Source organism: Vulpes lagopus, chromosome 21 (genome assembly GCF_018345385.1).
Source record: "Vulpes lagopus strain Blue_001 chromosome 21, ASM1834538v1, whole genome shotgun sequence".
Taxonomy (NCBI): domain Eukaryota; kingdom Metazoa; phylum Chordata; class Mammalia; order Carnivora; family Canidae; genus Vulpes; species Vulpes lagopus.
This window is the reverse complement of record NC_054844.1, coordinates 20,915,585-20,933,370: the sequence shown is the minus strand read 5'-3', so window position 1 is coordinate 20,933,370 and position 17,786 is coordinate 20,915,585. Positions and strand designations below refer to the sequence as shown.

Genomic DNA, 17,786 nt, shown 5'->3' with positions numbered 1-17,786 from the left:
CCCTCTCTGCCTATGTCTCCACCTCTCTCTGTGTCTCTCAAGAATAAATAAATAAAATCTTAAAAAAAAATTAAGATTTATTTTTCAGACAGTATATTTAGAAGCATATTGTTCCATCCTTTGAATGTAGTTCTGAAACTTCAGGTGTACGTTGCAAAACAAGACCCTAGCCATTACCTGTTTGATGATATTTACGTAGTTACTCCATACCTATTGTTTGCCCTTGAATATAGAATGTCTTGGTTAATTGAGCTGTGTGTGTGTGTGTGTGTGTGTGTGTGTGTGTCCCATTTGCTTTGCTGTCTTAGGTTGTGTTAACTATAGTGATAGAAAATATTTTTGTAAAGCAGGAGGAAGAAAACTCAATTACCTGAAAATTTATTTTAAAGTTACAGTATTACCTTTTCTTATCTTGCTTCTATGTTTTTGTCCTGGTAACAGACTTCACGACAGACAAGATGAATCTTTCTACTAGAAAGGAGGAAGCAGGATTTGCAGCTCTGTGTGTGACATGCCAGGAACAGGCTGCATAAGAATAAGACTGCATATCCCATAGTCACATTTGTTTTAGATCATGATTATAGGATGGAGAATGGATTTAAAGGCAGCAAGACAAGAGACAGGGAGGCTACTTAGTTGACTGCAGTATTCCTGGCCAGATAGGTGATTTAGGATTTGGTGATGGTAGGAGAGCTAAAGTTTATAGAGCACTTACTATGTGCCAGGCACTCTTCCAAGTGGTTTATTGTAGTAGGTTATTTAATTCTCAAAACATAGATATGAGGTAGGTATTTTTCCTATTTTGTGGATGAGCAAAACGAAACAATTTTCCCAAAGTAAGATACAAACTTGTTGAGCTATACTGTGAACCTAACTACTCTGGCTTCAGGGCTTATACTCTTAACATAAATTTATAAAATATTTTAAATGTGAAATCATAGGAGTTGGTAATTAGTGGAATGTGGCAAGTAAAGCAGTGTCTTGGCAACTTTGAGCTGAGAGAAAGAGGTGGATTAAGATTATCCCACATAGCTACAGATCGAAAATCCCGATGAGTAGTTGAATCCTATGTTTTAGAAACCCAAGTCTGCTTGAAAATTGAGTTGTAAAAAATATTCTAAGAGTAAGTTTTAAAAATCATAGCTCAGTGTTTCTCAGATGGCTATGCTTTTTTTTTTTTATTCTTCTGAATTTACCACTGAAAGTATTTATGCATAGCCTATGGTTATAACTTTTAATTAGGAATAGTCTCAGTGTAGTTGAGGAAAACTTGTTATTCTTTTTTCATATATGATGCATGTGAGGTTAGATATTTTTTCAGGAAGTCATAAAAGGAAATATGAAGAAGACATATAATGTGGTTTGAAAGAAAAATAGCTTCCAAGCTTAGACTTAAGCTTAGACTTAAGAGTGAACGGTTTAAGTACTTAGTGGAACAGCTTGTTTGAAACTAGGTAACTTTCCTTTGTTTTGAGAATATTTTAGAAAGTTTTATTTAGATTGTAAATTTAAGGACGTATTTTACTTACAACTTTCTCAGTCTTACAATGAATGAGTTTTTGCTAGTATTAAAGTCTTACAATGAATGCATTTTTGCTAGTGCTAAGCTTTACTTGAGTGGTCTGAATTTAGAAAATGTTACTCTCTTTTTGTTAGTTATCTGAATTCTAGTTGTTTAGAAAATTTACCTTCCTTTGGGGGCAAAAACCCAATAAAACCAAGAAAATAAATATAATTATTACATTAAACGTACTTAATTTTAACAAAGTGATTAGCAGTTTGATAATCCAAATTTTTTTTTTCAGTTTTAAGTAAAAATCTTTTTATTCAGTGGATGTTTGTGGTGTGCCTACCATGTCTTAAGTATGATGTTGGGGATTGGGAACACAATTGTTCCCAGACAGCCTGTTTATATACCTAATCTAGGTTATCTTATACTATTTTGCTGTGCTTGCGTGTGTGTTTGTGTGTATGTGTGCATGTGTGTAGTAGTTAAATGGAGATAGGCTTTCTTAGAACTTGAATTCTACTAATGATCGCAGCAGTTATTTTTACCACATCTGGGAGGTACTCATGAGCAGATGTGCAAAACTAAACCCAAAGTAGTTAAGCAGCTTTTGGTTTTAAGAATTTTAATAAGAGTTTTAGGAGGTAGATATATAGAGTTCAAGAAGACATAAACATAGCCATGTATGATGTGCGAGCTTCTCTTTATATGTAATACAACATATAAATGTAATAATTTTCTGTCTGTATATAATATAACTGGATATTGATTGATTACTATCCATTCTTTATTATTTGTAATAAGTCAGATGTATAATTTTCTTACTTTTGAAATTTTGCTCTCTATATATCTAATATAACTGGATTTTAATTACAGTATTATGTGACATGTAAATATAATATACAATCTATATATAAAGAGGGAAATCTCACAGATAAGGAAGAATTATATATCTGACTTATTTTATAAATAATGAAGACTTCAGTTTGATCTAACATGGATTATATCCCAGTTATCATCGTAACATCCCAAATTATTGCAAGTTGGTGTCTTCTCTGAATTTGCATATCATTTCCTCTGTGATTGGACTGTTCTTCCTAAGTTGGTGTTGAATCCCCACCTAGTTTGAGGTTGTATACATACTTAAATCTGAACTAATTTCTTCTTCACTAGGGGAAATTTATCTTCAAAAAGTTGTTTTGTGTTGGAGTAATACTTTAAGGTGTTTAAGAATGTGGCTTTCTCATGCTGTCCTTTAATGAGATAGATTATCACTGTACTAAAGATGTTTATTTGAGCTCAGTTAACACTTTATCTCTTCTTATTTATTTAAAAATTAGATTGGATATTGTCCATTTCCTTTTTTTTTTTTCTTTAAGCCAGATTCAAAGATTCTCAAGGGCAGAATTCTTCTCTTCCAGAGCTATGTAAAAATAGGATTAAATTCAACATTTAGGGAGTCAGGGTTTCTTAGTTGCAAGTGTGTTATTGCCTAAAATCTCAAAGAGATTCAGTTTTGTAAAGGCATATTATGTTGAATCGTTCACTTCTTTACTTTCTGAGATATAAGCATTTACTTCCATTTTAGGAATCTTTACCAGTTTCACTTGCACTTCAGAAATAAGATAAAATGTTAAAAAGATGGCAAGATATCAAGCTATGGCCATGCTCTAGAAAAGTAACAGTAGTAAAATGAATGAGTTGTGATGTCAGCCCAAGTGTGCAGACATTACCTCTAAAAGAAGCATTAGTGAGGTATTGATCTAGAGCTCAGTTCATGACTACGAATAAAAGGATATATTAAAAGATTTATGGGGCATCTGACTGACTCGGTGGAGCATGTGACTCTTGATTTTGGGGTTGTGAGTTTGAGCCCCAAGTTGATATAGAGATTACTTTATAAAAGAAAGATTTGTGATATTATCTATGAGGAGTTTTGACCCATAGAAGAAAAATATAACATTGTATGAAATATAGTTTATAAAATAAATAAATTTTAGTATCTCCTAAAATGAGATCTTTTTAAAATTATAAGTAATTCTATGGATTTTTGGGAGGAGCATGGTGTTTTAGAGAAGAAACGTTTTTCTTGCATCTTTGAAATGTTGATTAATTGAGACCTTCACATCTCAGCTGTATATCCTTCAAATGACTAAATTGTATCCAGTTTTATGAGTGGCATGTATAATTGCCATAAATTTTTAAGCCAGACTCTTCGTTTTGCCTTTTACAGGAGTATGGTAAATCTCAGTTTTGACCTCTGGAGAGTGAATAAAACAATTCAAATTCAACTAGTGTGTTTCCTAGAGGAATACAGTTAACAGTTGTTAAGCTTTAAAAATTCCACTATAGAATTAAATACTGTGATATTTCTGAATTTTCAGTTATAGTAAGTTAGGCTGAATCATTACTGTGTGAATATTCTCTGGCTAATCTCTGGCATAAATATAATATAGGTTTTGAAAATAAATTTAATTTTTTCTAATACTAAATAAATTGATTATTCTTAATTTTATTTTAATTAAATAACCCCTAAATTTAATAGCCAACAAATTCATCCTTTGGCTTCTTGCTTACAGTTATAGATAATTATTGTTAATTCAATTCCTAGTTTGTGATGAAATGCTCTTTACTGTATGCTTGCCTTGCTTTCACCTAGAATCTAGGGCCATTACTTTCTGTAACCATTTCAGTGAGCTGCCATAGTTTTCAGTCTGTACTGTCACCTGATCCAAGCATGCGCCAAAATATCCACTGTTTCTGGCTCCTGTCTGCTGAATCTGCTTTGCAAAACCCTTTGTTCTCTGAGCTTTTGCTTAAGCCAAAAACAAAATTTAACAAATTCTTTGGAGTGTGGACATATGCCATTTGCTTCCTTAGCTCCCATGTTATGTAACTTTAGCTTTTATTAAACTTGTAAATACTTTATTAAATACAACAATGGCATCCCCATGTGCAATTGTGTGGCTCATGTGTCAAAATAAAGGCTGCTTGTGACCTTGTCAGAAGAATATGAATGCTCCACTTGCGCTGCATTCAGCTTTTTGTTTTGTTTTGTTTTGTTTTTTAAATCAGCCACTTATTCTTTCATAGTGTTTGATTTAATTATCTGATTATTTTAAGTGTTATACCAAGGTAAGTTTGATGTAAATAAACTTTGTATTCTATGTGGTTATATGTATTTCATAGTAATTATTACATACTTTTCCATGTAGACATGCTAGCCATTTCTAAATAAATATATCCTGAACTTAAAATAAGTAACTTCCTCCATTTTTTAAATTAGTTTAAAAAACAATGTCATGGATCACTTTCTGTAAAATTCAATTTAAAACAGAAAGGCTGCCATGTATTACTTGTGGCACAGATGTAGTATCACATATGTGTAATCACATATTAGATTATATGAGAAAATCTGTTTTTATAAAAGCATAGTATACAATTATTTGCTTTAGCAAGTAATATTTTAAACTTCCAGAAGAGTTTAGAAAGTAAATAGCAGGTCCTACTAGTGTTTTTAAAGAAAAGCTAAACTTTATTTTACAATTTTTCAGGGAAAATAGTTATTTTCTTTTTTTTTTAATTTTTTTATTTTATTTTATTTTATTTTATTTTTTTTGAAAATAGTTATTTTCTAAACTGAGATAATATTTCTTTTATTATTTATGATATCCATTTTTAGAGAATCATAAATAATTTGATAGATTGAGCAACTGTTTAAGTTTTTGTCTTATGGTAAAAATTCCCTTATTAGGAAAGGAAGATGTTAAATAGATGCCCAAATTGTTTTGGAACCATATGTGCCTTAAAAAGAGAATGGATTTGAAAGTGTATTTGTGCTGTTAATGTCTATATTTCAGGGGGAATATGAAGAAATTATTTAGCATAATAGAATATGTGCAATATAGGGTTACCTAATTGTGTTACACATTTCTTAATTCATAATATTGATTGCTAACACCATGTTGTAGTCTTTTCTATTTCTCTTCTTTCTTTATTTTATCTCGTCTTTGGATCTTTTCCTCAGTTTCCTAGAGGTTGCATTTCTTTGGTTTTGTTGTTGTTTTTTTTGTTTTGTTTTGTTTTGTTTTTCTGAAAGAAAGTTTTAGTGTAGCTCTGTCTTGGATCCAAAACTTTATTACAAGAACTGACTGGCATCATTTGTAGCTCTGGCTATTATCTCTTCATTTCTCCATTTTGCTGATCTCCTCCCTGTGGAGGAAACAACATTACATCATAGGAATGTCAGCTATAACAAGCTTTTTAACCTTTCTTTACTTTGCTGTCTTCAGTATTTTACTAGTGAGTATAATTCTACTTTTTCTTCTTTTTTAAAAAACATTTTGAAAACTGGATATGTACTGAAATTCAAAAAAGAAAGTTTATGGATTGATTTTCGGTTTTAATAGTGCCTTCTATGTGGAAAATTTACAATAAGAGGTTAGCATCCTGTTTAGAGTTAGATTAAGTTTTTTCTGTCCCAAATTGCTCCCAAATGGAATTGGCCACAAAAAGAAACAAATTAGGATATGCTCATTATAGACTGTTTCTGTTTTTAATGTCTTTGCTCATAAAATGTTACTATAATTTGCAGCTGCTGTTCACCAGTAGTTTGCCGCTAAATGCAAGTGATTAGGAAGTATGTGTGCCAGATGCTCCATTTATAATGCTCTATTACAAGCAATATTGGACTCTTCTGTGGTAATAAAATGCAATGCTGTGATTTTAAGGCATTTTCTTCATTATAGAACCATATATGAAGTTACAATGTACTAACTGAAATTTGTCCTTATATTTGGTTAGTTTTCATTAACCAAATTATTTGTGTTAATCTTTAAATGTATTGTTTTTTTTTTTTTTATTTTAAATTGGCTAGTCCCTTCATTTCTTGTTACTTTGCTTTAGGACCCACAAGGATGGCTACATGGCTTTTTCTTTTTTAACATTGACAAACTGTTGCCTTGTAAGAATATAGAATATAGTGGGTTATAAAAAAAAAAATAGGTCCCAGGAAATGAAATCAGAATTTTAAATTAAATTTATGGGTATGACTCAAAATGTTCTCTGAGCGAAGTGAGTGAGACATAGATAGACATAGAATATCCTCTCAGTTTAGGATTAGAATCCGGAAGCTCTGTGTTGACATTTTAAGTTGCATCTAATAAAATACATCCCTCCCTATAGATGTCCCCTAAAGTAATAAAGCAAATAGAACTAGTTGGCTTATTTTTTTATCAATCAAGTTTAGAGTGTTAAACTTTTTCAGAAGTAACATGAAAATGTTAATAAGCATTTTGAGAAATAACATTTTAACATGTGAAGTTAGATTCAAAATCTGTTGTAGACCAGTATGTCTTTGCCTTCCAGAGTACATTTATTTTGAACATTTCTTCATCGTATAGACAATGTGCTATTGAGTAGTGAACTGATTTAAAATTTATTTTTCAGATGAACCAGAAACTCGAGATGCGTGGTGGGCAGAAATCAGACAAGAAATAAAATCACATGCTAAAGCATTAGGCTGTCATGCTGTAGTGGGCTACAGTGAATCAACTAGCATCTGGTAAATGATAATAACTTGATTTTCTAGATGCTGTAATTTACAGATTGTCATCTGAAAGGGTAAAAAATTTATGCAAGTATAGGAAAAAGAATTATGGAACATAAACTTTGGAGTACATAGACTGGGGTCCACATGCCATTTTTACCTGTTAATTGCTTTGAAACGGGAAAGTAACTACTCCTCTGAGCCTCCATTTATATGTTGAAATGGGGATGATAACCACCTATCAATTAAGACTATTGAAGAATTAGATGAGAATTGATACTGGCACATAGCAAGAATTAATTTTAGGCTGACTTGACTTTATGACCCCACTGACTCCTTCTTCTGGAATATTTGGACCCTTGATGTGTTGTAAATGAACTGCATTTGTCTTTTAAAGTTTTTCTGTAAACTCTGTCTTCTTTTACTAATCCTAGCTTAATTTTCTCCTCCATCATCCTTCCTAGCTCTGCCAAGTTAGGAAGGGACTGCCATACTCTTACTCTCCATTCTTTTTTCTTCTACCTTTCATTTGAACCACCTCTCTTCCTTTAAAGGCCTTGCCATTCTGCAGTTCAGACTTTTCTACCTCCAAGCATTCTTCTTCCTTTCTTAATTCTTTGCTATCTCCTGCAGTTGAACATGATTACCTTCCAACAGCTTGACCATGTGCTTTCTTATTCTCAAGTCCTTCTCTTTCTCCCCATTTAACTTTCTGTATTTTTAAAAGATTTTATTAATTTATTTGACAGCACAAGTTGAGCAGAGAGCCCAATGGGCGCTCAATCCCAGGACCCAGGGATTATGACCTGAGCCAGAGGCAGATGCTTAATTGACTAAGCCACGTAGGCACCGCCCTTAACTTTCAGTCACATTTTGGACTTCATTATTGCTCAAAGCTGTTCCCTTTTAAAAATTTGAAACTATAAAAATTCACTTTTGGACCACAACTTAATGTTTTCCACCCATCTTGTTTGTACATTTACACCTGCTTTGTTTTGACTCTTACCTTAACCAAGACTTTGCCCAATTTCTTACTCAGGTTCTGAGTTAACTTGCTGTCATTGATGAATCCTACTTTTAGCCCCTCAAAAAGTTTATAATAGATATCATCTAGAAACCATTTGACCTTCTGCTGTTTTTATTTTTCCACCTAATCTTGAGTAATTCTTACTGTCAGCTATAACATGGGTAATTCTCTTGTTCAATATAGTGGTCATTATTATTAGAGAAAAATAATTAGACTCCAGTAAATGTAGATATTATAGAGCCATGCTGTTTCTTCTTCTTAGGGTCCTTTCTTTGCCCTTGCAGACCAGGTATGATATCCTTGGGCCTTTCTGTCCCCATTGAGCTATTCTACTTCTGTTAAACTAATAACTTTGTTACACTTTTCCCGCCCTACTCCCCCATTGATAGCTTGGTTCATTCATAGATTTAGTGCCCTATGCTTTCAGGTCCTAGTGTTACGGTTTTAAAAGACGTTAAAAGGTGGTTTTTGTTCGTTTGTTGTTTGTTTTTTTAAGATTTTATTTATTGGGGCACCTGGGTGGCCCAGTGGTTGAGCATCTGCCTTTGATTCAGGTCATGATTCTGGGGTCCTGGGATCAAGAGTCACACCGGGCTCCCCTCCGAGAGCCTACTTCTCCCACTGTCTATCTTTCTGCCTCTCTGTGTCTCTCATGAATAAATAAATAAAATCTTAAAAAAAAAAAGATTTTATATATTTACTTGGAAAGAGAGCAGGGAAAGGGGCAGAGAAAGAGAAGTCAGGCTGAACACAGCCTGACTTGAGACTCAATCCCACAACCCTGAGATCATGACCTGAGCTGAAATCAAGAGTTGGATGCTTAACGAAAGTGCCCCTGAAAGACATAGTTCTTGTTATCAGATTCATATTCTACTGGAGGAGTTTGACAAGTTTAACACATTTTATGACAGAAATATCCCAGGATGCTATGGGATCCAGAGGGATCCAGAAGTAAGATTAGAAGAAAGTGTTAATAAAGTAACTGAAACTTTAAATCTCAGGGGAAGAGTGTGAGTTATATAAATGAGGAGGCATGAAGGGAGTATTCCACGCTAGAAGAATAGAATGTGAAGAAGGCTAGTGGTGTAGATTCAGAGTGGCAGGAGATAGGTCACAGATGGATGCAAGGGTCTACAGAAATGAGTCAATTTATTTAGGAGTTTGAATTCACCTGATATATCAAGGCTCCTTTTTTCTCTCTGGACCTCAAAAAATCTTTGTATTTAAATCTTAACTTTACTAATTTTTTGTTGTTGTTGTTGTTCTAGTCCATCCTATTTACTATTACTGGATAAAACTCTTTGAAGTGGGGCAGCCCGGGTGGCTCAGCGGTTTAGCGCCGCCTTCAGCCCAGGGCGTGATCCTGGAGACCCGGGATCAAGTCCCATGTTGGGCTTCTTGCATGGAGCCTGCTTCTGCCTCTGCCTGTGTCTCTGCAGCCCCCCCCCCCTCTCTCTCTCTCTCTCTCTCTCTCTCTCTCTCTCTGTTTCTCCCATGAATAAATAAATAAAATCTTTAAGAAAACCAAACCAAACAAAAAAACTTTGAAATGTACTTCTGCCCTCATAGTTCCTTAATTCAGTACTTTTATTTTTTTTTTAAATTCAGCACTTTTAGTGGCTCCACATTATTTCTTGACATTCTCAGTGCCCAGTTGAACATTTTGAGCCTGGCCTCTCTCTACTCACTGACATATCAAGTGACCATTTGTTTCATGTCCTTTCAGGCTTCTGGTTTATTGATACTTTGTTTCCATCATTTTGTCCCTAGGCTGCCATTTTCTCATTTGCTTTGGGTGATCTCATTCAGTAATTTTGTTGATTATTTAAAATTAGATGATGGTAGTAAACTACTACGTAGTTTAAGAATTCCAAAGAATTCTTTGAAAATTACTTATTATTCTGCATTATAATGATGTAGTTTAAGCTCCATTTAGTATATTCTGGATATTACTTGTTTCAGATACCTTTTGTTATTAAGTTTAAATTAAACTTAGCAATATTGATATTGATAATTACATAAATAAGCTTTTAAGGTAAACTTAAATTAAGGTAATAACGTTAATATGCATTTATAGAGTACTTTAATATGGTTTTATGGGTTACTGCTGAATTCAGCAGTATAATTTGTTACTACTTTCATTTTGAAACATTCCTGTCATAAAATCTTAAAAAAAAATATGTGAAATATTCCTGTCTTTATCAGTTTTAACATATTTTAAAGAAATTTATTGTCATTAATATACCGTTTTTCTTATACTTTTTAAGTAATAATTCTTGCTCTTTTTGTTTTAATAATGTTATATTATTTCTATTTTTTATTCTAGGATAGGAGATAATCCTATGATATTATTAATATTTAGTGGAGTCTAACTTGAATTTAAATTGTCACCCTTATAATCATTTTGATATTTAACATTTTCCAAAGCTAGGTTGCCTGCATATATTAACTATTTTATATTTTTTTCTTTTATAGTGAAGAGGTCTGTATTTTATCTGCATCCGGCACAGCAGCTGTACTCAACCCTAGATTTCTGCAGGATGGCACCGTGGAAGGCTGTTTGGAACAGAGGTTGTCATCAGCCTTGCTTATTTTCTTTAAAGACAAAAAAAGGAGAAGTTGATTTTTAACTTCACAGCCAGGATAGTTCCGTATAAGGATGGGTTACAGTAGAAATCAGGACCAGACACTTTACTAATTTTTACATAACCTGTAGCAACAGAGATGAATTGAGTTCTGCATTATCTGACACACATTATTATAATTTTCTGAGTATCTTGATAAAATACATGTGTGACTATCAAAGAATTTCAAGTATATATTTTTTTGTCTGTGACAGTATAGAAAATTTTTTGATTTTTCTCTTCCTTTCCTTTTGTCTTACCTCTGGAATAGAAAAAGGTCATGAATAGTATAGGTCAGAAAAGGTTAGCAAATAGTATAAATTTGCAAGTCTCTGTATAAGAAAAATATTCTGGCTCAGGTAGGCAAACAGAAGACCTTGGTTGGTTTCTTCTTTAGTTTATATCAAAAATGGATTTTGACTGTAATATATTACAGAGCATTGAAAGTCATCACAAATAGGAAAATAGAGGTGGAACATTTTGAAGTATATTAAAAATCACAGTGTTCTATTGAGAAAACTGCTGGCTGGTAAGTTGTCCCAGTGTTGCAATACAGTTCTCACACATGTCAGTAGATTTCTCTTGAATAGATAGAAGCCTGATAGAACAAATGACCTTCCCCATGCAGATTGATTATTTTTGTATTGTGGCTTGGATAGATACAATGAATTCTTTTATATGGTAATCCTGTGCAACAGATACTGTCCCTATCTGTAAAAGAGGAAAAGTCTTTTTTTTCCTGCTATAAAATTATTTGTGTTTACAAGAATTTGAAAAATAATACAGGAATAGAAGGAAGAAAACATGCTCCATAATCTCAGTATTCAGAGAAAATCCCTTTTGTATATTTCATATTTCCAATTTAAATACTTCTGTTTTTATGCCTATGATATTATATCACTTATGTTCAGATTTCTGTGAGATAGTTAAAAATTATCCCAGTTTTCATCCTTTCTTGCCCCTTTGTAACAGGGGCTTTGATTCAAACAAACTGACATTAGAATCTGAGGTCTGCTACTAAGTATTTACTATGGCTGAACAAGTTACTTAATGTCTCAGGTTGGTTTCAGACCAAGATAGACTAGTTTTTGTTGCTGTTTGCAGCAAACAAAACAGGGATGTTTTGTATTTTGGGGAGGGGTGTGTTTAGCTATGTTTTCTTACTTAATCTTCAAAGAAAAAGCCTTTGTTAGTAGATATTCTAGTTTTATAGGGGAGGCTCTGAGAGGTTAAATGACTTATTCAAGGTCACACAGCTCTGTTTAGGATCTATTTGACTTCCCTGTTACTTCTAACGTACTAGAATGCCATCTCAACAATAAAAGAATAATACCTGAGAGTAATTTGATTTAGAAGGTTATGGTGGATCAATTCTGTGAAATAGTATCTACAAGGAATCTGCAAGAAGCCTGACTCATAGTATAGTATAAATTTCCTTTTCTTTTTTAATTTGTCCATTTGCCAAGGTTCAACTTCCAAAACGTTGCTTTAGATTGGAGCAAATTGAGAATCCACATCTTTCTAGAGCCCTAGAAGATGTAGCTGTGTGAAAGTCTAGAGTTCTCCATGAAGCTTCCTTCTGCTTCCATTTTTGTTCTCCGAATTTCCTCAGATTTGATGAGTGAAAAAAATACTTAAATCATTCAAAAACGAATTCATAGCCAACATTATTATAACAAACATTTTACAGTGATCGGGAAGGTTGTGTTATCATTTCTGGTTTATATAGGATGTGTGTATTATTTGTGAAACAGGTATTATGATTTCTCAAGAAATGTTAAAGCAGTCATTGGAAATTAGAAATGTCAGATTATGCCTATTTTTTACTTTTAAATTTTTATTATTTTATTTTTAAAATATTTTTATTTATTTATTCATGAAAAGGGGGGGAGGGGCAGAGGGAGAAGCAGGCTCCAGACAGGGAGCCTGGTGCGGGACTTGATCCTGGGACTCTGGGATCATGCCCTGAGACGAAGGCAGACGCTCAACTGCTGAGCCACCCAGGCATCTCTTGATTTTTTAAGTTTTTAAATAGTTTGTTTTTAACCATAATTTTTTTTTTGAAGTTGTTAAATTGTCTAGTTAAAGAGGTTTTTTTCCCTTGGGAATTTTTTTTGTAATTGTATTTGAGTTATATTTGTCACAGTAGGAAAATGTCCCCCATATCCAACCACTTGTTTTTATGTTCTATCACAAAGAACAAGCTTTGGGATAATAGTGGCTTTTGTCAGGTGGGACATCCTTAAATATATGAATTGATGTAATTCTGTGACTACTTGTGTGAGTCTTATTTCTCATATGGAAATGTATGATTTTCATTTTATGGTCATCTTTAATTCTTAATAGTCATAGTGGTACTCTCATAGCTTACTGTGCTAGAAGTTGTGTAGTTTGTATACAAGTACTGTATGTGAAAAATAGTTTTTTGAAAAAATGCATGGAATTTTAAAAAACGCTTCATTTTTTTCCCTTGATATTTCATGTAGGCTAGAAGAAAATTTGCCTGCAGGCTGTGGATTTTGCCACATACCATATGATGAACTGAATATGCCATTTCCAGCTCATCTCACATACTGCTATAACTGCAGGAAACAAAAAGTTCCTGATGTTCTCTTTACAACTATAGACCTCCCAATAGATGCAACAGTTATTGGAAAAGGCTGTCTTATTCAAGCAAGGTATATTTGTGCAAACCGTATTTGAGATCTCTGAAAGTGTATGGAGTATGGAGTCAAACAGATCTGTTTTTTACATGTCTTCTATGCTGTTTCCTACGGGTGTGATCCTGGGCAGGCTGGGCAATGATACCCGAATCTTGTATTTATTTAATCACATGGAAAATTGGGAGAAAGAATATCCTCTTTATAAAACTAAAATAAGTTTATATGTAAAGACAATTTTAAACATTTAAATTCTGTACAGATGTTTATTATTATGAGGATTACTAAGTAACCTGTTGTGGGCTAGTGATGAGGCTCTGTTTTAAGGATATCAAATATGTAATACATTTTAGAAATTGATTTTTTTTTTTTTTAAAGAACAGTGCCATGTAGTGTTCCTTTCATTATCTCATTTAGCTGTTAACAGTTCCTTTTAAAATGTGCTGGAGTAGGAAATGCTAAGTTGTGGTTGACATACAGGAAGCAGCTATAACTGTCTAGGTCACTAACAACTACCAGGTTACCAGATCCATTGAGCGGTTCTGTCCTCATCTTCTCAGCAGCAGTCACACAGTTCACATCATTTTCTCCTTCATATTTCTTTGACTTCATAGTACTCCTGGCCACATTCCTTGAACCCCAGCTTTTTCCTACCTCTATGTATAATCCTCAGTCTGTGTTGATTTCTTCTCCTTTTCTTGATCCCTGAAGGGCCATGGGTCTGGACCCTCTTCTCAAAGCTCTCTCCCCAGTTGAACTCATCAACTCCGATAGGTGTGTGCTTTCTATAAGTCTGTGACTTCGAGATTTACAACTGTAGTCCAAACTTTTTCTGAGCTTCAGGCTTGTATACTTTCATACTCCATTTTGAAGTCTTTTAGGCATCTCATATTTGTTCCAAATTGAACTACTAATTTTCTCCACTTTTTTGATATTAGCCTTCTTTATTTTAATGAATGATCAATCGCTCTATCCAATTCTTCATGCCAAATATGGTGTTCTTTGACACTCCCCTCCTGCCTCACCTTTCTCCGTCAAAGTTATCTTACAAAGTCATGTTGTGTTTTATTTTCAAATATAATTCTGATTCATTTACTTTTGCTTTCATCTTATATCTTAGACCTTCTATTTGGGATTGTTTTTCTTTTGCTAATATCCTTTAGTATTTATTTTGGTGGGTCTGCTGGTGGTAAATTATCTATGTTTGCTTATCTGAAAATATTTACTTACCTTGAAAAGATATTTCGAGCTGCCATTTATTTTCCTACAGCACACTAAAGAAAGCCTTCCCTTGCCTTCTGGCTTTCATTGCTACTGTTGAGAAATAACCTATTAGATTAACTTTTATTCCTTTGAGGATACCCCCCCTCCTTGTATATGTGCTATTCTGTTTGTCTTTGGTTTTCTGCAATTTCCCTATGAAATGTTAGGTATGGACTTCTTTTATCTTAATTGCTATATATTGAATTTCTTGAATCTGTAGATTATTTCATGTGCTTTAGAAAGTTTTTAGATACTAGTTCTATGTTTCATCACTTCTCAAATACTAGTTCTATGTTTCATCTCTTCTCTCTTCTTGATACTGTAAAAATGTTAGACTTTCTCACTGCTTCTTCTAGGTCTGTTATTCTCTTGTCTGTATTTTCTATCTTTTTTGTTTATGTCATATATTGGCTATTTTCTTATCTGTCTTTCAATTCTTTAATTTTCTCTTCAGCTATCTCTAATATTATAGTAAGACCAATAATTGGGGATTTACATTTTTGACAGTCTATTTTTTTTAGAGAGATCTTATTTATTTATTCATGAGAGATATAGAGAGGCAGAGATACAGGCAGAGGGAGAGGCAGGCCACCTCACAGGGAGCCCAGTGTGGGACTCGATTCCAAGACCTCGGGTTTATGACCAGACCTGAAGGCAGACGCTCAACTGCTGAACCACCCAGGTGTCCCTTGATAATCTATTTTTATTTCTAGATGTTTAATTTTGTTTTTTTTTTTCAAATCTGATATTAAATGTTATAGCCTGTCACTGATTCTTTAACAGATCATTTTAATAACTGTATTTTTTTGTATTCAGTTATTTCTTTTCATTATTATTCATTGTGTTTTATTTCCTTAGACTGTGATAGATTCATAGGAAGTTGCAAAAATGGTACAAAGAATCCCATGTACTCTTCAACCAGTTTCCCTCATTGGTGACATCTTACATAGCTATAGTAGAATATCAACTAGGAAATTAACATTGATGTAGTACTGTGAAGAATCCTACAGACCTTACGCAGTTTTTACACTTTTTTAAACTTGCATTCATTTATGTAGTTGTGTTTATTTGTAGTTCTATGCAACTTCATTCCAAAGTAGATTTGTGTAACCACCACCATAGTCAAGATGCAGAACTGTGTTCCACTACCACAAAGAACTTCCTTATACTGTCCCCTTATGAGGACCCTTGTCCTGGTCCTGTGATGCTTTTAAGAAGATTCTGAAAATTCGTAATTTTTTTATAACTTTAATATAACGAATGTTATTAAAAGCAGCAATTCAAAACCATGAAAATTCATAATTTATACAGTTTATTCTTTGTTTGTTTTAGGTAGAAGGGAGTTTATGTTCATCAGCAGTTTTCAGAGTGTCATCCCTAGAACAATCATCACCATCCTTGGGAGAATTTATAGAAATGCAGATTCTCAGGCCCCCCTCCAGACCTATTAAATCAGAAACTCTAGGGATGTGGGGCTAGTAATTGTTTCTTAATGAGCTCTCAAGCTAAAGATTGATAACTACTAGCCTAAAGAGTCCAGTTTACAAGTTTGGGGATCTTTTCTTCATCTTTACTGCTACCTTTTTAGTCTAAGCTCTCATTGTCACCTAAATTGCTTTTTGGCTACCATCCCCTCATTAATTCGTTTTATACTTATTCCATGCTGTGTGTAGTAATATATACGATATCTTAAAACATAAATTGGATCATGTTACTACTTAAAAGCTATCTGGACTTCCTCATTGCTGGTAGAATAAAATCCAACTCCTTACCATGACCCTAACATGATCATGCCCCTGCTTAACTGCATCCCCATCCGTACTACTCTCACACTTGCTCACTTCATTTTAATGTCGTAGTCTCTTTTTGGTTCTTCTAATATGCTAACCCCATTCATAAGTGTCTTTCTCTAACTCTCTTGGTTCCATCTTGATTTTATGATCTCAGGTCAGGTATAATCTATCCTGTGAGGCCTTCTCTCTAGTTTATTCCCACTTATTTTCACCTGATTCATTTTCTTTAGTTCATGTCTAAAGAAAATGAACCAGGTGAAATAAGTGGGAATAAATGATTCTTCAACATAGTCTGAGGCTAACTTGTATCTTTGCTTATTCCCACTCTTCTCCACTGGAATATAACCGCGAGAACAGGAACTCTGTGTTTTGTTTATTGATCAGTGATCACCATCTAGAACAGTGCCTGCTACATGATAGATATTCAGGAAAGTTTTGTGTGCTTTAATGAGTAAATTAATTTTTTTTGCTATGCATTCATATGACCACATGGAGTTATGAAACCTCTAAGATTTTAAAGTATATTCTCTAGTGATTTTGATGGGTATTTTCTTCATTTCTAGAGATTTTGAAATTTTTCTTTTTCATTTATTAATGTAGGACTTTTAGCAAAAGCATACACAATGAAAAAAATGGCAGAAAAGATTATTGATGAACTTAATAAGCCCATTTGAAACAAATATTTTATCAAATACACTTACAGAAAGTTTTAAAAATTGTACAGTTTTTAAGATGGCATCAAGAATACCATCTAGTGGGCAGCCCCAGTGGCTCAGCGGTTTAACGCCGCCTTCAGCCCAGGGCATGATCCTGGGGACCCAGGATTGAGTCCCATGTCAGGCTCCCTGCATGGAGCCTGCTTCTCCCTCTGCCTGTGTCTCTGCCTCTCTCTCCCTCTGTGTGTCTCTCATGAATAAATAAATAAAATCTTTAAAAAAAAAAAAAAAGAATACCATCTAGTGACTAACTTATTTTCCTTAACAGATTATGTCGCTTAAAAAAGAAAGCACAGGCAGAAGCAAATGCCACAGCTATCAGTAATCTGTTGCCATTCATGGAATATGAAGTACATACACAGCTAATGAATAAACTAAAACTGAAAGGAATGAATGCTTTATTTGGACTGAGAATTCAGATCACAGTGGGTGAAAATATGTTGATGGGCTTAGCGGTAAGTTTAGATGTTTTGGTTTGGTTTTGTGATTCCTGTAGTTTAATAGATTCTGTTTTGTGTGATTCAAAGAGTCTTTTAAAAGGACTTATTTAAAGAAACTGGTATTAAGACCTTGGAGGGTTGGGGACATTATAAGAAGTAAAAAGTCTGATAATAGGCTTTTACATTTATATATGAATCACTGTTTAAA

The 17,786-nt window shown here is 33.6% G+C and overlaps 1 protein-coding gene across 17 annotated transcripts in view; it reads left to right on the top strand.

The window, feature by feature from the left end:
* Positions 1-17,786, top strand: part of C2CD5 (C2 calcium dependent domain containing 5) — a 98,901-nt gene that overhangs the window by 51,368 nt on the left and 29,747 nt on the right. For all 17 annotated transcript variants that reach the window (XM_041736050.1, XM_041736049.1, XM_041736047.1 and 14 more), the window contains 4 exons: positions 6,956-7,070; positions 10,558-10,653; positions 13,193-13,384; positions 17,407-17,593. In XM_041736050.1, the coding sequence (XP_041591984.1) occupies positions 6,956-7,070; positions 10,558-10,653; positions 13,193-13,384; positions 17,407-17,593 (590 nt within the window). The remainder of the gene's footprint in view (positions 1-6,955; positions 7,071-10,557; positions 10,654-13,192; positions 13,385-17,406; positions 17,594-17,786) is intronic.